General features: G+C 36.7%; 6 protein-coding genes across 11 annotated transcripts; 1 reads left to right on the top strand and 5 right to left on the bottom strand.

The window, feature by feature from the left end:
• Nucleotides 1-638: 638 nt before the first annotated feature.
• On the bottom strand, nucleotides 639-4852 carry LOC109177657 (ankyrin repeat domain-containing protein, chloroplastic). Of its 3 annotated transcripts, XR_002053611.1 has the most exons (9): nucleotides 4621-4852; nucleotides 4036-4557; nucleotides 3887-3963; nucleotides 2436-2534; nucleotides 2215-2313; nucleotides 1857-1955; nucleotides 1678-1776; nucleotides 826-1149; nucleotides 639-739 (listed from the first exon to the last, which is right to left on the bottom strand). XR_002053611.1 is itself a non-coding variant. In XM_019327072.1 (7 exons), the coding sequence occupies exons 1-7, from the start codon at nucleotides 4775-4777 to the stop codon at nucleotides 1033-1035; spliced, it is 1332 nt and encodes a 443-aa protein (XP_019182617.1). In that variant the 5' UTR covers nucleotides 4778-4851; the 3' UTR covers nucleotides 745-1032. The 3 variants fall into 3 exon arrangements, 1 of the variants encoding a protein (XP_019182617.1); XR_002053610.1 differs by having other exon boundaries at nucleotides 4036-4851; XM_019327072.1 differs by lacking the exon at nucleotides 639-739 and having other exon boundaries at nucleotides 745-1149; nucleotides 4036-4851.
• Nucleotides 4853-6198: 1346 nt separating this feature from the next.
• LOC109177662 (serine/arginine-rich splicing factor SR45a-like) lies at nucleotides 6199-9117 on the bottom strand. Of its 3 annotated transcripts, none has more exons than XM_019327086.1 (7): nucleotides 8869-9117; nucleotides 8693-8716; nucleotides 8193-8297; nucleotides 7961-8060; nucleotides 7515-7664; nucleotides 6770-6839; nucleotides 6199-6661 (listed from the first exon to the last, which is right to left on the bottom strand). In XM_019327086.1, coding segments are annotated over exons 1-7 (672 nt in total). In that variant the 5' UTR covers nucleotides 8871-9117; the 3' UTR covers nucleotides 6199-6440. The 3 variants fall into 3 exon arrangements, 2 of the variants coding, with proteins under 2 accessions (XP_019182631.1, XP_019182632.1); XM_019327087.1 differs by having other exon boundaries at nucleotides 8693-8712; nucleotides 8868-9116; XR_002053612.1 differs by having other exon boundaries at nucleotides 6202-6661; nucleotides 6770-7408; nucleotides 8693-8712; nucleotides 8868-9117.
• A 337-nt stretch (nucleotides 9118-9454) lies between these two features.
• Nucleotides 9455-10345, bottom strand: LOC109177663 (zinc finger BED domain-containing protein RICESLEEPER 2-like). The gene is made up of 2 exons (XM_019327088.1): nucleotides 9750-10345; nucleotides 9455-9625 (listed from the first exon to the last, which is right to left on the bottom strand). The coding sequence occupies exons 1-2, from the start codon at nucleotides 10338-10340 to the stop codon at nucleotides 9587-9589; spliced, it is 630 nt and encodes a 209-aa protein (XP_019182633.1). The 5' UTR covers nucleotides 10341-10345; the 3' UTR covers nucleotides 9455-9586.
• An 89-nt stretch (nucleotides 10346-10434) lies between these two features.
• On the bottom strand, nucleotides 10435-11375 carry LOC109177559 (zinc finger BED domain-containing protein RICESLEEPER 2-like). The gene is made up of 2 exons (XM_019326946.1): nucleotides 10548-11375; nucleotides 10435-10452 (listed from the first exon to the last, which is right to left on the bottom strand). Exons 1-2 carry the CDS (start codon nucleotides 11373-11375, stop codon nucleotides 10435-10437), a joined length of 846 nt encoding a protein of 281 aa, XP_019182491.1.
• A 4662-nt stretch (nucleotides 11376-16037) lies between these two features.
• Nucleotides 16038-19366, top strand: LOC109177955 (protein S-acyltransferase 10-like). The gene is made up of 11 exons (XM_019327470.1): nucleotides 16038-16272; nucleotides 16409-16523; nucleotides 17091-17165; nucleotides 17335-17406; nucleotides 17569-17712; nucleotides 17851-17884; nucleotides 18056-18165; nucleotides 18321-18407; nucleotides 18503-18586; nucleotides 18718-18783; nucleotides 19014-19366. The coding sequence occupies exons 1-11, from the start codon at nucleotides 16182-16184 to the stop codon at nucleotides 19189-19191; spliced, it is 1056 nt and encodes a 351-aa protein (XP_019183015.1). The 5' UTR covers nucleotides 16038-16181; the 3' UTR covers nucleotides 19192-19366.
• LOC109177954 (pentatricopeptide repeat-containing protein At5g40400) lies at nucleotides 19173-22333 on the bottom strand. Of its 2 annotated transcripts, none has more exons than XM_019327469.1 (2): nucleotides 22116-22333; nucleotides 19173-21280 (listed from the first exon to the last, which is right to left on the bottom strand). In XM_019327469.1, the coding sequence occupies exon 2, from the start codon at nucleotides 21205-21207 to the stop codon at nucleotides 19330-19332; it is 1878 nt and encodes a 625-aa protein (XP_019183014.1). In that variant the 5' UTR covers nucleotides 21208-21280; nucleotides 22116-22333; the 3' UTR covers nucleotides 19173-19329. The 2 variants fall into 2 exon arrangements, with proteins under 2 accessions (XP_019183014.1, XP_019183013.1); XM_019327468.1 differs by having other exon boundaries at nucleotides 19173-21288; nucleotides 22142-22333.

Here is a 22333-nt window from a genome sequence, read left to right as displayed (position 1 = left end):
CTCAAGCCGAAACGAGACCAATAGGCCGGCATTTCGCACAGAATGCTGAACTTAAAACCTTATAGTTACCAAATTAATTGTTCGACCAACTTAGTTGAGGTTGTCCTTAAAAGATAGGCATAACTAATATTGCTGCATATAGGATATGAAATTTCAACATATACTAATTAAGAAAATGTACTATATAGAGTAGGTGAGTTAAGAACGTTTAGACAAGAAAAAGGAGTGTAGCTACTCTAGCAGGTACCAATTTCGTATGGTGGTACGAAATGCAACATTAAAAGGATAGGTACAAGCAGGACAATTTGGCATGGGAGTATTGATTGAAATCCAGCCAAACGCGGTCCAAGTTTCCCTCTAAGAGAACAAACATTTCCATGAATCAAACAAAGTTATGTTAGGAATGACTACTCGAAAGTCGAAAGCCACCGACGCCTTGCTCGTAGTTTGAGATAAACGAGTTCAAGTAGAGACCCTAAGCAGTCACTCACTTCGCACATGCTCAGGGTCGACCGACACCCTGCTCGTACTTTGAGATGGAGTTTGAGATTAACGAGTCCAGGTAGGGACCCTATGCGGTCACTCACTTTGCACATGCATCAACCAACGCCTGCTCGTAGTTTAAGATAAACGAGTCTATGCGATCACTCACTTTGCACATGCTCAGGGTCGGCCATGCATGGTTGACATAAGGAGCCATGGATGGGAGCTTAAAGGGTAATTTATGTGGACAATGAAACTATATTGAAATCAAGATAAACTAAGTTAGTGAATATGCTTAAGATATATACAATACCAAATTAAGATACATGAAAAATGTCTTACCAAGACAGTCCAACCTCTTTCCCTAGCATAACTAACTATTATTTGTATTCTCTGGTTCACATTTCTGGTCATTTGTACACCCATTCTTGGTATAACCATCACAAGACCAACTGAATAAAATTGCACTTGGGATCAGAGCTGGACAACAATGCTGATCCCAGTGGCTTCGAGTTGGCTATCTGTCTAGCGAATTCAATCAGCAGCAATTCAGCTTGCCAGTATTTTCTTACTATTGTTAGGAAGTTGTTTCAGCAATTTAAGAAGTTCGTAAGTTCTGATGTTCCTTCCCGAATGGAGGCAAAGATCAATTGGAGTCAAACCATCCTGCAACAGAATGAGCGTGTGCAATCACTTGACATGGATAATGGCACAAAATCTTCATGGAGCAGACAAATAAACGATATGCACTTCCATCTAAGAGATTTTGATCTAATATTCAGGTAGATATGGTACTGTAAATGTAACACTGTAACCTAGATACCTTAGAATGCAAAAGCATGGAACATAGGACTAGGGAAAAGAAAGAGTTAATACCTCCAATGGTCCCTCGAGTATTGTGCTTTTACCAGCAAACGTCCTCCGAGTATTAAAAAGTGACCACCCGTCTTCCGTTAGCAAATGTGTGAAAGTGGCGTTAAATTGAAGGGTAAACTGAGTGAGTCATAAATGTAAAGCCACTTTCATGTCTTTGCTAACGGAAGACCACATGTGGTCATTTTTTTTATACTTGGAGGACATTTACTAGTCACTTTTTGATACTCGGAGGACGTTTGCTGGTAAAAGCACAATACTCGAAGGACCATTGGAGGTATTAACTCGGAAAAGAAAAAACTCAAACAAAACGTTCCTTACCCGGTTTCTTAAAGTCTTGTCAGCTCCTTTTAACAACAAAAGTTTCACTACATCTGTTCTCCGGGACTGAACAGCAAGGTGAAGAGGTGTCCAGCCATACTGCAAACGAGAAAGCATTCCCTAGTAAATAATACACATTGGTAAGCTATAAATTAAAGGGATGATAGTTATATGCATACTTCGTCCTGGAGGTTTATATCAACATTATACAAGAGAAGTATCTTTATCATCGGGCTAGAGGCTGTCCAAACAGCATAATGCATCAATGTTGCTCCATCCTGTTATCAGCAAGAAGAGAGAATTCAAATGCATGAAAATCTTAGTGCTCAATAACAGAATTCCACAAGCATGTTCCTCTAGCTTAAGAAAAAAATTGATGACAAAGGCCAAAAACAAAACCCTACTCCAACTGGTGTGTCTATATATATTATATATATGTATATAATATACCAGCATATGCAATTAAATGATTAAACTATGTTTTGACCCAGAGCACAAATTAAGAATATCAAGCATATAGTATACTTCCCCACTTACTTTATCACGAATTAAGGGATTTGCAGATTCTCTCAAAAGAAAGTTGAAAATCGCGTGCTTTTTCGCAAGGATCGCTCTGTGAATTGCAGTCAAACCATCCTGCAAGACAGATTTATAAAATCCAATGTCATTATGTCATATTCCTAAAGCAGCATTACTACTACTTGTCAAATGTACAGAGAAGCGGAAAGAGTCTGTAACACTGTTCTTGTCTAACATACATTGTCAGGAAGATTGACATCAACGATGTGTTTTAACAAAGATCTGCTGAAGTAGAACTCTCCCGAGGCAGCAAAAGTATGGAATGGTTGCCATTTTCCCTGAAGCACATCAAAAGAAACCACAAATCAGTATAACAGTGCATATAGAAACCCGCACCATTAACATGGAACTGGATAAGTAATCAAGCTTCATTGGTCCAAATATCAAGCCAGAAGCAGTTGAAATGAGAAGCAATAATTTTGAATTACTTATTATTTTTTATTTAAAACAAATAATGTGTTCAAAATAATCTGGACAGTAAACCCAACACATGAAGAATTCAAACAGCCTCAATTACAACTAGTGGCATTTCCATTATTACAGGCTATTCCTTCTTTTTTTTTTTAAACTATTAATTAAACATTTAATGGATTAAAACGACTTTGTTACTCAAATCCATACTCTTGTAACAAAGTTAGCAATGAAGACACAATCGTGTTCATATGCAATGAAAGCAAAGCTAGTTTCATTATCCAATGAACCTAAATCCATCTAGATATTCATTGTAACTTACAATATCCACGTATAATAGATCTTGATCTGGCTAGTGAGACTTGAGTAATGAATGAAGAAATTTTATACACAGGTAACAAGTCAGTATATCTTCCATTCTCCCAAACATAATTTGACAAATGGCTCGTCCAAACAACTGTGAAAATCTTCACAAAGAATGCAAGGTCCAACATCACAAATAAGATACAGAGTAATTCAATTAGCAGCCCTTAAAGTTTCAGTGCCATATTAGATGACAAATACATAGGTAGAGAATGAGCTGGCTGCTCAACAAGGGAGGGAAAGAAGAAAGAACTCTGTCAATAGTTGGTTCCTGGGTGCTACATTGTGGGCAATGACACAGGATCAAGCCTGGCAAATGTAGTGCGAGAGTTTCACCCAATATGGTAGGCTTCTTGGGGGGCCGCACTGGTCTTCCCAACCAATGGGTTGGTGACAAGTCACCGTGATTTACCCATCCACTATCCTATGGAACACCCCTCCTTGTGGGCACGTCCTCCCAGCCAATGGGTCAATGATAAGTCACCGTGATTTACCCATCGACTATCCTATCAGGCCCGGAGTACTGGTCTTCCCAACCAAAGGGTTGGTGATGTGATTTACCCATCCTCTATCCTATGGGACACCCCTCCTTGTGGGCATGCAGTGGTCCTCCCAGCCAATAGGTCAGAGACAAGTCACCGTGATTTACCCCTCCACTATCCTATCGGCCTGGGTGTCGGCCATGAGGGCTAGGGAATTTCAAAATCAGTACATGCTTATTAAAATTCCAATCAATATAACTGATTACATTTCCAATCTAAACATGTTTACAGATATAAATGAGTATTTACATACATTAAATATAAAAGAAAAAGAGTTGAAGAATTCGATTTAGGATGAGATGTTGGGAACTCACAGAGGTAGCAACTGCCAGATCAGGGAACTTGTTATTCAACAGAAGTTTTTCCTCCTTGGAGAATAGCTTACGACGGCCTACACAATTGCAAAATCAATACACTGAAATAAAATCAGGGAAAGAAAACACGAAGAGACTAAGAGCTATACCTTCAGATGTCTTGGTTTCAGTAGGATCATAATTCTCACTATTGAAGAAGTTTCTTATATCATCCAAACCGCCGCCGTACACAGCTCGTCTCGGGTTCTTCGGCGCCACTCTGCTATTCGAAACAGAGAACTCTTCTTCGCCTCCACTTAACTCCTCGTCGCTCTTCGCACTATTCCCTTCCTCTTCAGGAAACACGGGGTTATCAAGTAGGATCGGCTTTAACTGCTTCAGCTTTTGATCAACTACTTTCGAGTAGTCCTCCTCTACGCTGGCCCTGCTGCCATCGGGAATAGGTCTGAGCAAAAGCCGCCTCCTCTCCACGCGCCTCCCGAACTCCATTTCCAGCGCGAGCCGCCGCTTCTCCTTCTTTGTAATATTAACTTCCCTCTGGACTTCAATCCACTTCTCCGGAACTAGATTCTCAGGCTCCACTTCATCCGAATCCTTCATCTTCTTCTTCTTCTGCTGCCCAGTAATACCGCGGCCGCTTCTCGGGCTAGGGCGGAGATACGGGTCGTCGAAAATGCCTTCTTCGAAAACAACACAATCGCCTATAATCGGTTCTTCGTCTTCGTCTTGGACGAGGCCGGAGTGACGGGAAGTTGAGAGGCATATGGAAGCCTTTCTGGTGAAGGTTAGGGGTAGAGATGGGAATTGAGGATGAGGGAGCTTGTGTGAAGAAAGAGAGGGGGAGAAAATGGAGTATAGCTTGGGGGTTTGGAGGTTTAGTAGAGCTGACATTGTTTGTGTAGACTGAGACACAGAAGAAGGAGAAGGTTTATTTGGATAGACTTTCACGCTTGTCACTTGGGCTGGGCGGAGTTGCTTTTACTGGCTTTAGCCAACTGTAATTTTTTTTTTTTTTTTTTTATATCATGGAAGATTGGAATGGGATACCCAAAAAAGGACAACATGAGTTAATTTGTGTTACAAATATGACGCGAAGCTGGCCGTCCAGCAATATCGTCCTCTATAATACTCTCCATCCTCTTAGGAGGGTTATCTAAGGCATGGATGCCCTTTGGGAAGTTATGGGCAAGTTTGGCTAGACTGTCGGCTGCGTAGTTTAGTTTGGTTAGATTGTCGGTTGCGTAGTTTTGTTCTCGAGCTATGACAGTGAGTTCCCCTGCATCAAATCTTCTCAGCTCCTTTTTGCAACCTTCTAGGACATTATGTGCAGCTGTTGATGGTCTTCTGGTGTTAAGCATGTAATTAACCAGCGTGGTTGAATCTGATTCGAGTGTAATCTTCTTGCAAACCATATGAACTGCTACCTGTATTCCTTTGAGGAGTGCCCATGCCTCCGCTTCGAATGGGGTACAATACCCGTGTTAAACACATAGCCCTGCTTCCAGTCTCCTTTGCAGTCTCGGATAATGCCCCCACAAGATGCGTTGTTTGTCAGCAGATTCACCGATCCATCCACATTGATTTTGACGAACTCTTCCTTGGACTTTTCCCATACGAGCATCTTCCAATTGCTTGAATTACCTGCTGGGTACTGCCCTAGTGCTCTATCGAAAGCCAGTGTTACCTCCTTAACTTGTGTAACAAAAATCAAATTTCTAGAAAACCTACCCGCACTATAATGTTAACAAAAATCAAATTACCTTACAAAATGGTGTTTGATTTATTAAGAGTATATGACCTTAAGAAATGTTTTGCCGCTACTCAAATATGCGGGTGCTCTATAGATGATAGCACTTGTATTATAATCTTAGTCAGTACAAAACCGCACCAAAGAACCCTCTATAGATGATAGTACTCATATTATAATCCTAGTCAGTAGAAAATCACAACGAAGAACCCTAAGCAACAAAAGACAACAACAAGAAACCCTACCCAACAAAAAACTACAAAAACAATCCCTATCTAGCAAAAGATCACAAAAGAAGTAAATTAGTACTGACAAAAGACTACAATAAGATAAACTAATCTAAATTTACAGACTTAAATAAAAAAAGTCAATACTCGGCGAAGCTTAAAAATTTATGCTTACCAAACTAAATACTCACACCAACTTAACTTATGGAAGTGCTAAATTGCTAAGAATATGTCCAAACGGTGTCTCTGGTTATTTTGATTAAAAGTGTGGTATATAATATCAACATGATTCAAAATTAACTTTTATGTACAATATAATCATTTTACTTTAATACGCCAAATAATAATCACAACAATAACTATATAGATACACCGTACATGAACAACAATATACACAACAATGTAACAATTCAGCTTCGATGTCACTACCATTTTTTAGTTCAAACCTTCAAGAGTTCAAGGCAGGGAAGATGGAAGTTTAGAAAGGCACAAAACATGCATCAGTATTCAGAAATTCAAACCAGACTTCAATCAGACAGAAACTCAGCTAGAAAATATGACAGATCCATGACGAAAGGTCCTATCTACCACGAGCATAGTTCCTTTCAAGACTGCGATAAGGAGAATATGACCTCGACCGATCCCTTCTTGACCTTCCCCCATATGGTGAAGGCCTAGGAGAATGATCTCGCTCTCGGCCACCTCGATATGGAGAACGTCTTGGAGACCTTCGATGGCCATAGTCATTGTAGCCACGGTACCTTCCACGGTCTCCACGATCTCCACGGTCACCACGATAACCTATGACCCAAACCAATCAGTATATAATCAAATTTTCACAATGAAGAAATATTTTATAAACATTATATAGATACTATATATATATATATATATATAAAGGCATCCTACTCTCGCCCCTGCTGCTCTTGAGCCCAAGATAATGCCCAGGTGTTGGGGTCCTTGCCCGTTTCCTTCGGGACTGAAAACACAAGATACGTATAAATCTGAAGAATTACACATTATACAATCTTAAAAATTGGGGGAAAATTTTTTAGGCAGAGTTCTACTCTATAGTTTCTAATGTATTAACATCAAAAGATCTGCTTTTTCTATCAAAAAGAAATGTCAGAAAGGGAATGGAGACCAGTCAAAAATAATCTTCAGTATACACACAAATGGATGAAGAAAATGCATTTCACAAAATATGATGATAAGCAAAAGCATAGCCCTCCACATGAACACAAAGTCTACTGTTAGCAACAAAAATGTCCTAACGTTTTACCATAAAATGCAAAAATAATATGAAAAACAGAAACCGATGCCAGACATGAGATACCATAAAAGCCTCATTAGATTGTTGCTATTGACTGTTGATTAGTTGAGAGTTGAAACTATTTGCTGAGGTTGTAATAGTTGTTGGTCAAAATAGTTGCTATGTTTAGTTGATCAGATGCATGTGAAAAGCTGTTTTAGCTGCCCAGTGATCAAGCTGTGTGAATAAAATGTTGCAATGGAAGAACTGGTCATCTTTGATTGCTGCCAACAAAGCTGACACAATGTGTTCTGTATATAGTCAGAATACATCCACAACAAGAAGACAGGAAAACAAGCATGTAGGCCACTCTTCAGCACTCTGTTTACATATAGCTTTTACCTTCTCCACAGTTATGTATCGGCCTTCAAGAACTGACTGATTGAGGTGCTTGACACAGCGACTGGCATCATCATCATTATCCATAGTTACAAAAGCAAAACCACGAGAGATGCGAGACCGTGGCTCCACAACCAAAAACACTGATTTTACCTAGTGTATAAGTAAAAGATATTAGAGTTAAAATCAAAAGAAAAAACTGATCAATGATTAACACCCGAAATACAAAATTGATGAGGTAGTTGTTAGTTGAATCAAAGGTAATAAAGCTTGGATACTAAAAATTATTGAGAAAATGACGGGGCAATCAAATGCACATTTTTTTTGCAAAGAAAGGAGCTGACCCTGCAATCCTCCACAGACCATCCCACTCCCAAGAATCAAATTACTTAAAGAAAAAGGCACCAAGTAAAACAAAATCTCATTAGAAACTAATTTACAACACCAACCTTTCCCTCCTTAGAGAAATGCTCTTCAAGATCCCTTTCTGTCACTCTAGTAGATAAACCAGTGACATAGAGTGTGTCTCCAGGATTATTAGCATCATTTCTATACAGTTAACCAAGAAATAAAGAAAAGTAATTTAAGACTATCTACAAACACATTAAAGACCATGTAGCTTTAGGCCATCAATTATTATGCATCAGCAAGGAGACAGACAGAATAGAGACATAGTTTAACCTGTCACGACTTCTGGACCTTCCCCTTTGCCTTGAATATGACCTAGAGCGAGACCTGGATCTAGAGCGAGACTTCTCCTCCCAGGGGGAAGGAGATGGCGAATACCTGCCAGATCCAGAGCTTATAGCATTCATATCTTCAACATAAACCATAAATTGTAGAGAAATTGAATACATTTAAGTCAATAGATTCAACACTCACAAAATTGCTCAAAAGAAATATAAATTTCCGAAGACAAGTAAACACTAAACAGAGACTTAAGGTTCTTTCATTGATTATTTCCACTAACCATAAAACTCCCAAGTAATCCATCTATAAAATATACAAATTCAAAATCTTATTAATCGGCAACTTTCCGACACATAAAACTCCTCAATTCCGGGAGCTTCAACAACAAAAACAAAGCCCTAACCAGAAAATTGGGCATAACCAAAGCAGGTTGTTATTCCAATACATACATGTACGATAAATAAAAACCAATAACAATAGTAGAATTGTACCTTTTGCGAGGAGAATCAGCCTGCGAAAAGAACCAAAAAAAAAAAAAAAAAAAAAAATGAAAGGACGTCTTTTAAATATCGGCCAATTAACATCCAACCACTAAGAAACATAGAATTCGCGGGCGCATGAATATATGCATTAAGAGTACAAGGAGGATATAGAGGGAGCGTTTACCATTTCCAAAGCTGCGACTCTGCAAGACGGAGAAACCCTAAATCGCGATGAAGGTAGAGTGAGAGGACAAAGCTTGTGCTGGAAAAGTGGAAAACGACTGTTTCGTAATTCATAGTTAGGGGTGGAAATAGGCCAGGCCGAGCCAGGCTTTTTAAAATTAGGCCTGGGCCTGTTAGGAAAACTTAAAGCCTGGGCCTGGGCCTAGGCCTGTATGTAGGCTTTTTTTTAGGCTCAAGCCTGAGCCTACAGTAGGCCTGGCCTGAAGCCTTTTTAAAAGCCTATTTAGTAAATAGGCTTTTAAAAAGGCTTCAAAATAGGTTCTAAATAGGCTTTTAGTCTATTTAAATAGGCTCAAAGCCTATTTAAAGCCTACATTTTAAAGCCTTTTAAATATTATATATATATGAATATACCTATAAAAAATAATTATATTATTAAGTTACAATCAAGTGAATCAACCAATATTCATAAATGACAAAACTAAGTTCATATTTTATAATAAAATGTCAAACAACACCTACAAGTTTAATAAGTACGAGTTCATAATACAAAAACCATACAAGTTTGATAACATCAAGTCTACATGTCCATAATACAAAAGTCCATCACAAATTCACAACTCACAAGTTTAACAACAACAGAAATCATAAGTTCACAATACAAACATGAAACATTAAACATAATAACAACAATAGCATTCAAACATAAAATGAAACAAGTCATGGCTTCAACATAATCTCCTGTTGTCCAGAATCTCCCTACACAATGAAAAAAATTGAGAATAAATAATGAAGTCAATTACAAGTTCAAGTTCTCATAATTAAAGTAACAAGCAGTAATATAAAATAATATAAAATATTAAAGTAACAAGTACATTCTTACCTTTTGTTTTTTCTTCAGCCCGTACTTGTTACGAAGCCAATCCCCACCACAAATAAGAGTTTCAATAGATTCCTCATTTAAGCTAGCACGATATTCATCAATGACTCTTCCCCCGGCACTAAATGTGGATTCAGATGCCACACTTGAAATAGGAACAGCTAGTATATCAGAAGCCATCTTTGATAAAACTTTAAACTTTGGACTATTATTTTTCCACCACGCCAAGGCACAAAAGGATGAAGTAGAAGAAGGAATAAAAAGATTTTCCTCAAGATAAGTCTCCAACTCTGATTTCGTAAGAGGAATTGATTGACTTTGGTAGACCATACTCAATAATTCTTGCATCCCTTTATCCATTTGTTGTCCACCATCAACCAGAGTGCTGCTTTCAACATTGACTTCACTATGTCCACTAGTAGAAGAAGCATCTTGACTATACAAGTTCACATAATCAAGATATAAATCTTCTAATGCCCTTTTCACCTTCTCCACATTCTTTTCAACATCACTTGGTGTTTTATACAATAAGGGAAAAGTTATCTTAATACCATTTAATTTCATCCTTGGATCTAAAACACATGCAATAGACATTAACAAATTACACTCCCCCCAATATTTGTCAAATTTTGCTTTCATAGGTTTTACCATCTCACGCATGAACATGTCAAAACACTCAGCTGCATTATCAATAACCTTTTTCACCCTTTGAATTTCAGCAAGATACAAGTTAGAAGTAGGGTAATCACTACCTGAGATGACATGAGTTGCATCATTAAAAACCTCCAAAAGTTTACAAACCTTCTCAATCTTGTCCCAATCCTCAAATGATGGTGCATACTTATAATGGGGCTCTTTTTCATTGTAATCTGAAAATGCATGCTTAAATTTACTTGCAGTACACAACATCAAGAATGTGGAGTTCCATCTTGTTGGACAATCAAGAATAAGTTTCCTTTCTTTCAATCCTTTTAATTCAACAACTTCATGGAATGACTTTAGCCTTGCATCTGAAGAATTTATAAATTTCACACTTTCACGAACATTATGAATGACATCTTTAATAGTGTTAAGGCCATCTTGCACCAACAAATTCAGAATGTGAGCACAACATCTAACATGAAAAAGTTGACCATCAAGTACTAACTTACTGCTCAATGACATGTTTTCTTTCAAACTTCTAACACAAGAGTCATTGTAAGATGCATTGTCAACAGTTACTGAGAATATTTTATTCTCAATGCCCCATCCTCTCAAACACTTGAAAATAGCATTTGCTATATCTGTTCCTCGTCGAGGAGGAGGCACTTTGACAAAATTCAAAACTCTCTTCTGAAGGTTCCAACTTGCATCAACAAAATGACCTGTCACAACCATGTACTCAACTACTTGGTGACTTGACTTCCACATGTCTGTTGTAATGCTAACCTTACTCACATTATTCAAAATCCTTTTCAAAGTATTCTTTTCAGCTTCATACAATTGCAAACAATCACTTCTTGTTGTTTTACGACTGACTCTTCTAAAATTTGGATTTGCATATTCAAAAGCCCACATGAACATGTCATCCTCTACGATGCTAAATGGTCGCTCATGCACCATAATTCCACTAGCAATAATCTCTCTCATCTTTTCATTGGAGTATTTAGCATTAGGAACAATAAAGGGATTACCACCACATTCACTAGGCGCCGAAATTGTATCGTTGTTTGTTTATTTTCTCGAGAGATATGCAACTTCCGTTGCAGGCAAATCTCTGAGTGCCTCTTAAGATGGCTAGTGCTTGCACCCTTTCCACCAGTAGAGTATTTTTCCTTACAATACAAACACACTGCTTTCTTTGTACCATTAGCAAGTTCAATTTCTTCAAAATCATTCCATACCGGAGATGTTTTTTTCCGCTTTTTTGTTAAGATTGAATCATTATCAACCCTATTGACTTCTTCAGAATTGTTATTTTCAATTGGTTGACTTGAAGAAATTGATGGAGTTGTAGTTGTAACTTGCACATTCACTTCTTCAGGAATAGATTCATTTGTATTGTTACTTGTCATCCTATATAATTTTATAATTATTCAGCCATTAAAACACATAAACAAAGTAACATCTAAGTATCTAATATTAATTATTATAAACAACTAAACTATAAACTTTATAGTAATAAACTAATTATAGTAAAAAAAAAAAAAACTAATTATGTTTAGTTGTTTATAATAATTAATATTATAACTAATCAATTTATTAGTCTGCTTAACTAATCAATAAACTGAGTAATAATTGTTTATAGTAATAAACTAATTAAATTGCTCATTGCAGACTTGCAGTTCCTTATTAGTGTATAACTAATCAATTTATTAGTGCATAAGTGCATAACATTATTTATTTAGTTATTTATTTATTTAGTTATTTGAACTAAATAATAACTACTGTCAATTACTTTGTTGACCATATACAATCACTGTGTCCTTTAATTAGCAGATTCATTACTTGATCTTTGCTTTCAATAGGTTTATTACGTGTATGGGTTCATGCTATTGGTTTTTATTATTCTGATAATTGTCAGAGTGTGTGTGATAAATTGATAATCGTGGCCACATATTTCTGCTTAAACAACACTCAGGCCTGTGTATATTAAATAACAGTCAAGGCAGTATGCATATTACTTCAATAAACAGGTGATGAAACGCAGGTCTGAGTGTCTACTTCAATAAACAATTAAACAAACAAACGTATATTAATAAAACTAACCTCCGATCGCCGGTCGCCGGTCGCCACCAAGCAGATAGCAGAAAAGCAGTCTGAGTCGTCCAACTGCGGTCGCCGCTTGTCCAACTCCGGTCGCCACCTCGCCACGCCGCCTCACCGCCCGCAGCCTCGCCGGAGTCGCGTTAGTCGATTCGAAGATTTCGATTTTTGGGGAAGAAACGAGTACATGACAGTTTGTGTCCACAAAGCCACAAACGCAGACAGTCCTAGGATTATCAGATATTGACTTTATACTTATATATATATATACTGGGTTATATTGTAATTATTACAAAATATTAGTTATAAAATATAATATAAAATAATTAATATTAAATATATATTTTATATATATTATATACATAAACAGGCCAGGCCTGCAGGCTCGTAGGCCAGGCTTTCACATATAAGCCTAAGCCTATTTAACTAAATAGGCTATTAACTAGGCCTAAGCCTGGCCTTTTAACTAAACAGGCCAGGCCAGGCCAGGCCCTAAACAGGCCAGGCCATAGGCCCCTGGTAGGGGCCTGGCCTATTCCCACCCCTATTCATAGTTAGCCAATTGCCTAATGGACGGGAAATTAAGTTCTTACCCCTGAACTTCGATGAAATAACACATGTGCCCCAAAAACATGTTAACGTTCTCACAAATTTTATAAACTTTTAAAGACTTTTTATATACTTTAAAATTTTGAAGATATTTAATTACAAATTTTTTTAGAAGTATTTATACGGCAAGTAGTATTTGATCCAAACTTTTCTGAGCGTTTGGTTTGAGAAAATTTAATTTCATTCTCACTTAATTTTCATAATTCCATCTAATTCTAAAGACTATTAAATTCTTTAATTTGGTTTGAAGGAATTGCAATTCATGGAATTAAAATCTCATGCTCCTTTGGGATTTTAATTCCATGAATTTTAGGAAGAAAAAAAAAAGATAATGATGAGACAAAATTATCCCTCTTTTTTTTTTTTTAACTTAAAATTGATGTCTGACAACAACAATAGATATTTTGGACTTTATACTACTTATTCCCTTTCAATTCACATGTATACCAAACGTTGAAATTGAAATTCTCAGTAATTTTATTCCGGTAAATCAAACACTGGAATTTAAATTCCAACTTTATTCCCAGTAATTCATCTCCCATGAAATTTTAGTTCATTACCCACGTAATTCTCTCCCTCCAACCAAATGCCCCGTTAAAAGTCTGATAGTATTTAATTAAGAGTTTCTAAGGGTGTGTTTGGTTGGTAGGTTTAGCACTCAGGTATGGGTATGAAAGTGATTGTTATTGTTTGGTTAACTGATTTTTAAAACACTACTATGGGTTTTGAATATCTCATTAATGGAAAAACTCATTCCCTTATTTTATAAAGGTTTCATCCCATTATTCCACCCTTCTACCAAACATGCAAAATACTTTCACAAAAATCCATTATCATTATCAAGTATTTGATACTCATTCCTATTCCGATTCCGATATGCGAACCAAACACACCCTAAAATGTTTTTGTTTTTTTTTTTTGTTTTTTTTTTGTTTGTTTGTTTTTTTTTTTTTTTTTTTACATCTATTGGAGGGAGAAACCCCGGAGTTTAACGAGATCATTGTTGACGAGGCAAGCCTCGTTGGTGTTTAAGTAAAAAAACTTCGACCGAAACGGGTGGAGAAGTTAAATTCATGCATGTGTTTGGGGCATGCACAAATGATTTGGCCAGAGTATCCGATGTCTTGTTAAGCTCCTTGTAGATGTGTTTTATTTCCACTTGGATAAATCTCAGGAATTCCTTTTGGCAAGCCTCGATAACATTCTGGCTATTGTTCCTCACTTTCTTGCTTTTAAGAAGGCAGTCCACCATCAGCTTGCAATAAAATTTTACTCTAAAAAGTTTGTTGATATTAAAAAAGTTATAGATTTTTATACAATCTTACACATTACATTTTTTGTAGACTTTTTATTTTCAAATATAAATATTTAAAATCTATCCTCCAAACGTCATACGTCTAAATTTTACTTTTAAAAAATTGTTAAATGTCACGTTACTACTTAACATGGTAGACAAAACACTTTTAGTCAAGTTGTACAAATTTAGTATGCTCGATGAGTCAGTTGCATATTGTAAAGGTTTCATGGCTTAATTGTAACTAGTAAGTGTCCCGTGCGATGCACGGACTATTATTAATTTAACAAATGAACAAATTACACTTTTGGTCTTATGACTATAGGGGGCGTGTTAATTTCGCTTCATGACTTTTAAAATTAACAATTTAGTAATTTAACTATGTTTTTTTTATTTATTTAGCAAATTTGATCCTTCCAACCAAATCACCGATGAAAATTGGCCGAAAAAACTTAAACCTTTTTAAATTTTTTATTCATGAGGGCAAAATAGTCTTTTTACGTAAACTGTTTCTTCTTCTTATTCGCGTTCATGAGCGCGCTACGGCTAACGGTTGCCTCTGCTTCTAAGAAATAACAGCTCCAAGAATCAAAGCCCCAGGTTCAGAAGCAAGATATGATTTTTATCATCAACTTTTTCTTCATGTCTACTGCGCATTTGTTGATTCATCTTTCCCAGATCGCACGGTATAAAGCTCTATAAGAGATCTAAACTCCCATAAATATTATTCTCCCTATTATAGCCACAACCATCCTCCCAATTCCCGCCACGACCAAAACATAATTGTAGTATTGATTATGGTCCTGTGGATGATGGTTTATTTATAGTGTTGAAGTAGGTGTAGATGTTCATGTAAATATTGATTCTGAATTCTCAATTATGGATCAACAATTATTACTCAAATTAATTTTGTGAATTACTTTCCTATCCACTAAAATTTTTGCTTATTATTCACTTTAATTTTCTTTTCATCTTTATTTAATTATTTATGATGATTATGATTAGGAAAATTTTTTCCCTAATCATTTTATTTTAATATACATAGAGAAGGAGATCGAGATTTGTCCCTAATCATTTTGCTTTAATATATACAGAGAAAGAGAAAGAGAAGAAAAGAGAAGTGATATATAATATATAATATATGCAATATTTATAAATTAATGATATAGACATGTTATGTTGACTAATTTAATAATTATGTTGATATTGATATTGATTTGTAATTAAAATTACATGAATTTATAAAATAATGTGAATACAGTAAATGTTTTCAAACGTTTGAGGAAAATTTGATGCCCTAATCATTTCGTTTTAATATATATAGAGAAGAAATTGATATTTATTTGTTATAAACTCATAATAATTTTTTGTTACTTGTATTGTTGTGCAAAATTAGCCCTACTTCCATGCTACCAACGAATTGAACAGTAAATAATGGATTTGGACCAACAAACTTATCGCCCAAAAAAAGTGTTGTCTACTTCAATCCTCATGAAACACGTCCATAATACGGATTCAACCAAACCCATACATAGACTATAGTCGGACTATACTAATAATAATTCGTTCCAAAAATAATATAATAATAAAATGATTTTTACATTTTTCATATTTAAATGTTATATATATATAAACATTTTTCATGTTGAATTATCATCGTTCAATAGTCTGCGAAGGTCCAAATCCCAACGTTGAAGACTGCAATTTGACTGCGCTGCAATTCCAGATTCAGATTTCCTGCAATGAGCGAGTGAGTGACGGAGAATCTTCCCGAGTGAGTGAAGGAAATGGGCGCACTTTGCGGCGGCGGCGGTCGCGATACGTGGGATCGTTTCTCCGACCGGTGGTTTCGCCTCTTCCCCTGCCTCTCCGATCCCGGTAACTAAATTCATCGTTTCTCTCTATAGCTACACGTGCTTTTACACGCGCAGTGCGTGTGTTTGAGCTCGTAGTGTGTTGAATTTGAAGTTTGAAACGTTTTTTTTTTTTTTTTTTTTTTTTTTTCTGGTCTTAGCTCGGAGAGCTACGCTGGGATTGAAAGTAGCGTTGGTTATGCTGCACGTGGTCTCCGCCGGTGTTCTATTTATTATTGACAAAGAGTTGGTTGAGAAAACGCGACAAGAGCCATGGTAATGATGGTGTATTTGACTCTGTTCTGAGTTTTTGATCATATGATCTTTTTGGTTAGTTGGGGTTTAATTTGGCTGAGAATTGCTTTCTTTGCACGGCATAAATATATGAAATTGTTGAGAAGGGAAATTCTAGGTACTGAGATTTACATTTAGCTACTGAAGGGAATTGCTAATTTTCTAGGTGCTGAGGATTGATTGGTAACTAACTCTATGGTAATAGCAATGTGTTCTTGATAATATTGGATTTATAAATGCATTTAGTGAGTGAAGTCTCAATGCCATTACATCCAATTTAGTATTTTCTCTAGCTTAACTAGAGAGATAATGATTCTTACTCAGAGAGAGTGAAGTCTCAACCCTTCTGGTCTTTTGGTTGTGTAGTGTCAGACTGATATTTAAACAATTTGATTAAGTTTTGGGGGAAATTTAATGGGATGAAGCCAATGGATGGAGCAAAATGTATTTTGTGGACTATTGGTATAATGGTATGGATATTAATTTCTTCTAATTTCTGCTGATAAAATTGAAAATAACCTTCCTATTGTTAATTGATTTTTCTCATAGGTATACGGCGATGTATTTATTGTTGTTTATTGTTACACTGGCTCAGTATTTCATCACTTCTGGCTCCTCTCCTGGGTAATTTTTTTTTTTTTTTTTTTTTTTTTTTTTTTTTTTTTTTGTTTTTGTTTTATATCCATCATTATTGCATTTCATTGCCCTTGGTTTAGAGTGCCCATAGTATGGAAAGGTTTCTATTCTGAGGACAACTTTAATCTCATTTCCTTTTTCTTTTGGAAAAATATAGGTATGTTCTTGATGCAATGAGGGCTGTGAATGAGGCAGGTGCCTTGTCTAATAGGATGTCAGTGGCCTCAAAGTAAGAGAACTATCTTTCTGATTTCTGATCGTGTATACATGTATGTAAAGAAAAAGACATTTAATGAATTTGGGAAGAGTTCTGTTATCTTTATATGACTTCAATAATCAGATAATAATTAATGATTTTTTCTGCTGCTTATCTTGATGTTGAATGATCAAGCAAAGGCAAACCTGCTTCAAGCAAAAATGGCAGTGTAGTTATTACGATTGATCAGAGCAAGGTGGGCAGAGATCTTTTAGATAGTAATGCGACATCTTGGACAAAGCTTGTGATGGATATGTACCCCCATGGAACATCTGTTAGGTCGGTGAGTGGTTTAATCATTATGGTTATGTTTTTCGTATTGTTCCTTACCCATTGTCAATGCTCTGCAACTATCTTATTGGCTCTACATCAAAATCCTTCAATTTTCATGAATAATTTATTCCTGGTGTTTTTCAGAACTGTGACATGCACTCACTGTAATGCCCTGCAGGTAGAGTGTTTCTATTTATTGTATTTTATTTTATCTTTTGTGTGTTTGAAAATGGCCGTTCACTTCAGTGCACTATAATTATGATTTGTACTTTTCACATTATTAGGAAATTAATCACAGTTCAAGCAATACAATCCTATTCACGTTTCTTCCCTTGGAAAATTTATGCAGCCCCCACGAACTAAACACTGTCAGGATTGTGACAAATGTGTTCTCCAGTTTGATCATCATTGTGTTTGGCTTGGGACATGTATAGGGCAGGGTAACCATTGCAAATTTTGGTAAGTGTACATTATTCTATGTGATGCAGACCTACAGTATATGTCTGCAGAATCAAACATCTTTCTGCTAATTGTATTAAAAATAATTTTCTATACTTAGTTTGGTTTCATATGGAAAGTGTGTGAACACCCTTCATTTATTTATTTTATACTAGGTGGTACATTAGTGAGGAAACCGCCTTGTGCATTTGGACTGGCATCTTATACATTCAATACCTCAAGTCTAATTTATCAAAGCCCTGGTATGTATCTGTCATTGACAATATTTGTCTTGATAGTTGATACATCTTTCACTTTTTTCCTCGTGTTTCTGGTCTATTTACGTCTCAAATTTCAGGTGGATATACGCATTTGTGATATTGTTGTTAGCTATTTTATTCATATGCCTCGTGTTTTTGCTTCTACTCCTACTTTTCCATAGGTGAGTATTTTCTTCACTTTTACAGTAGTATTTATCAGAGCAGTAGGAGCCCCCACCATTTAGATCTATGGTTCTTCTATGCTCGGTAACCTATACTATACTATACTGAACTGAATTTTTATCTTGAACAGCTACCTTGTTTTGACAAACCAGACCACCTACGAGCTTGTAAGGAGGCGGCGCATCCAATATTTAAGGTCAGTTTCCATTTTGCTTCCTAGTCATATCGCACACACACACGACTTTAAATCTGGTTCCAAAGTTTCAAAACTCTTATTCTGCTCACATGCAATGGATTAACTGAAATGACTTTGAATGCTTTGCTATCAAAAGATTGATCAATACTAGTTACTGGAAACACGTCAAGATAAGTTACCAAATGAAAAATCATGAATGATTCTAAAACACAGATTGATATTCGATGCAGGGGGATTCCTGAAAGAGTGTTTCCATTTAGCAAAGGCGCATGCAGAAACTTGTACGACTTTTGTTGCGCTCCAGGCAACATATACAGGATGGAGCCACTACCAACAGCGCGGGAAATTGAAGAGAAGTCAAGACCCTATACATGCTTCGATATCTTGTCTTGTCGCTGCTGTTGCTAATAGCTCGGGTCATCTACCCCCTGCTACAAAAATGTTCTCGCCCGCCACACTTCAAATATGCTTTTGTATTTTTCGCACAATTCTTTGGACAGATGATAAACAGATTGCTTCCTTTGCTTTAACACTCTCCTTGAAAGATTAATGCACCAATATATTATTTCTGTGAATCTTCAAAGCTTTCTGGAGTCCACCAACAACATATTTGCATGTCAATTGATTTGGTGTAAACCCCATTTTCATCATTTTATCCTGAAACTCCATCAATTCAGCAGCATCACCTTTCTCGCCAAGAAGACATACAACTTTGTTATAACAAACCGTATCAATAATTTGGAATTTCTCAGCAAAATAGCTTAGTAAGAATTGTGCTTCCTGAAAGTTCTTCTCATCACAGTGCCCAGTGATCAAACCTCTACAAATTTCAGTGTCTGGTTGCAGCCCTGAATCGATCATTTCTTGCACCATGGAATTTGCCTCTAGGCTTCGGCTTGATCCACATAGCCCGCTAATAATAGCTCTATATGTAGTCAGACAAAGCTTCAAATTTTTTGACACCATCTCGGCTTTCAGATGCAATGCCTCATCGACACAATTGCAGTTGCACAAGGAAACAATTAACTCTCTATATATTACCAAGTTAGGTTCAAAGCCTTCGCAAAATATACGGTCCAAGAGAGTCTTGGCTGCAAATGGCCGATTCTCCTTGCACAGAGCAAGTACTATGTACTCATGTATATCATGAGATATTGTAACACCAAATTTCGGGAGCTCCAGAACCAAATTCAAAGCCGAGATAAGTTTACCATATTTCCTATATCCTTCTACAACCGTCCAACAACTGAAGTTATTGGGGCATACTCCATTTCCAATCATGTCGTGCAACAACGACCTGGCCTCCTGCATCATCCCGTCTTTGCAGTATCCATGCAAAAGAGTATTGTACGAGATAGCATCTGGTATGAAGCCTCTATGGATCATCCTGAGGAATAGCTGATGAGCGTCTTTGACATTCCCGCCCTTACAGAAACCATTGATCAAGGTCGTATAGGTTATTAAGTCCGGGGGGACGCCTCTTTTGTACATAATGTAATACAAATACACTGCATCTTTCAACCTCCCTCTCTTGCAGTAGCTATCGACTAACATATTGTAGGTGAAGATATCGGGCTCGAATCCTTCATCTTCCATCTTTTCCAGAAATTCGTCCACCTTATCCACATCCCCGTTCTTGCACAGGGTGTGTGTCAATATGTTGAACGTACACGAATTAGGATGCACCCCAATTCTCTCCATTTCAGCATACACTTGCCAACACCTGACAAAATGATTCGACTGGGAAAGTGCATTCAAAAGAATATTAACAGTAATGACACTGGGCAGAAACCCGAGCTTGGCTGCATTTAGAAATGCCCGAAAGCCATGTTTTAGCATTCCCGCCCTGAGGTAAGCCCTGATGAGCATATCAAACACCACAGGGTTCCAATTACACAACCCAGTGCTATCAATCAAGCCCTTGAACACCAAATCCTCCTTCACCGACAGTTGAACCAGCTCGGATAGAATCTCCATTGCCTGGGAATACTTTCTAGACCAAGCCAATATGTGAACCATAAGGCAGTAATTAAGCGTGTCTAACCTATTACGATTGCTGTTGATACTTCTGACCCAATCAAAGAAGGCGAGAGCAGAACAAGAATCAGATTGGCATCGCAAGAGGACCCTTGAGATCTCAGAGCTTGTTAGCAAACAACCAGAAAGCTCCTCTTGTTGGTTGGTGCTGCCAAGGTTTCTCTGCTTCAGGGCAGAACATACGAGGCTGACCGTTTTGTTGGGATTTTCTGTATCCGGAAGAAAATTGTAAAGCGAGCTTGAGATAGAACTGGTCTCCGTTTCAATCTCATCAATGGCTGTTATTTGAAGAGATGAAGAATATGGTGATGAAAAGAAGTAATGATGAGAAGATTTTGGCACAAAAATTCTGAGATAAAAAGCATGTGAAATTTTGATTGCTTTCATGTCAATTTTGCAGCTAATAGTTGAGACTGGTTCGTTGGATATTCTTGGAAATATGGGATTACTTCCATATCACCTGTCACCCTGGAACAAAACCCATAAAATAATGCTAAGCACCATTTAAAGAATATCAAATAAAAGAGGCTAAAAAGAACCCACTTACAGGTTATCAAACCTCAACTCAAATTCAGTTAGGTACTAACAGCTAGGAGTGAGTATCTGGGGAGTTTAGTGTGTTTAGAAGGCCAAACAAAAACCGAAACTGAAAATTTAACTTCTGTTTTAATTGGGGTTGGCTTTAAAAATATCTATAAATTACTAAAATTTTCAAAAAGATTACAGAAACAATAGAAAAATTACAGAATTATGAACATGTTTAGTGAGGATCAGTTTTTTGGTCAGACTAAAAACTAAACTGAACCAATAGGTTTGCAATAATTCAGACCAAACTGATCCACTTGTTTCAATTCAATGGGTTTGCTCTTTGGTTTGAATCAGCTTTTAATTTCTTGAGCATTAAAAATCTTCTTAGGATAAAAATTGCTGCCAAATCCTTTCAATAGTAGATAGAAAACCTTATATACAACAGATCTTTATAATCCAAAAAAAGAACTTGCAGCTTATTGCTTAGAGAAGTTGTACTTTCACAAAGCTTCACTATGCTAGTTAAAAGTCAAGGGATACTTCATCACGATTCACGAACATATACACATAAAGAATAACAAGCCTTTTCCTATCCACAATGCTTTATACAGGAATAAACACAAACAGGTTATGAGCATGTAGGGGTTCTTGAATTTTTCCGCCATACAGTGAGTTTACCATAGCATAAAGAAATATCCAAATGGGATTATATCCTTATTAGAATTATTACACCCATACAATTCTTTAGAAAATTAAGCAAAGGCCACATTTTTATGAACAAGAATTAGCATACCTTCGTCCACCCTACAAGTGGCCGTGCAGCCGAACTCGGAGACTTTCGTATTCGTTGCGGCTCCAGCTCTAGGGGATGGAACTCAGCAAGAACTGAGGGGAGCAGAGAACAAGGAGGGATACCAGAGCACCAAAGAGATGATGTTAAGAGTTGATTGAGAAATGAGAATTACTGTTGCTATGAGATGGTAGT

Source organism: Ipomoea nil, unplaced genomic scaffold (assembly GCF_001879475.1).
Source record: "Ipomoea nil cultivar Tokyo-kokei standard unplaced genomic scaffold, Asagao_1.1 scaffold0805, whole genome shotgun sequence".
Classification (NCBI taxonomy): Eukaryota; Viridiplantae; Streptophyta; class Magnoliopsida; order Solanales; family Convolvulaceae; genus Ipomoea; species Ipomoea nil.
The sequence above is the reverse complement of the archived record's forward strand: the minus strand, read 5'-3'. Positions and strand labels throughout refer to the sequence as shown.

Excerpts from the sequence above, each read along its gene's own strand:
- LOC109177559 (XM_019326946.1), bottom strand. The coding sequence starts at position 11,375 with ATGAGAGAGATTATTGCTAGTGGAATTATGGTGCATGAGCGACCATTT.
- LOC109177954 (XM_019327469.1), bottom strand. The coding sequence starts at position 21,207 with ATGAAAGCAATCAAAATTTCACATGCTTTTTATCTCAGAATTTTTGTG.
- LOC109177657 (XM_019327072.1), bottom strand. The coding sequence starts at position 4,777 with ATGTCAGCTCTACTAAACCTCCAAACCCCCAAGCTATACTCCATTTTC. Across the intron at positions 3,964-4,035 it reads TGAAACCAAGACATCTGAAG|GCCGTCGTAAGCTATTCTCC; the intron begins GTATAGCTCTTA and ends GCAATTGTGTAG. Across the intron at positions 1,956-2,214 it reads ATCCCTTAATTCGTGATAAA|GATGGAGCAACATTGATGCA; the intron begins GTAAGTGGGGAA and ends TGCTGATAACAG.
- LOC109177955 (XM_019327470.1), top strand. The coding sequence starts at position 16,182 with ATGGGCGCACTTTGCGGCGGCGGCGGTCGCGATACGTGGGATCGTTTC. Across the intron at positions 17,713-17,850 it reads CCCCATGGAACATCTGTTAG|AACTGTGACATGCACTCACT; the intron begins GTCGGTGAGTGG and ends GGTGTTTTTCAG. Across the intron at positions 18,166-18,320 it reads GGTAACCATTGCAAATTTTG|GTGGTACATTAGTGAGGAAA; the intron begins GTAAGTGTACAT and ends ATTTTATACTAG.
- LOC109177663 (XM_019327088.1), bottom strand. The coding sequence starts at position 10,340 with ATGTCTATTGCATGTGTTTTAGATCCAAGGATGAAATTAAATGGTATT. Across the intron at positions 9,626-9,749 it reads GGCTGAAGAAAAAACAAAAG|GGAGATTCTGGACAACAGGA; the intron begins GTAAGAATGTAC and ends TTCATTGTGTAG.
- LOC109177662 (XM_019327086.1), bottom strand. Across the intron at positions 6,840-7,514 it reads GATACATAACTGTGGAGAAG|TCCCGAAGGAAACGGGCAAG; the intron begins GTAAAAGCTATA and ends TTGTGTTTTCAG. Across the intron at positions 6,662-6,769 it reads CAAGAGCAGCAGGGGCGAGA|GTTATCGTGGTGACCGTGGA; the intron begins GTAGGATGCCTT and ends TTTGGGTCATAG.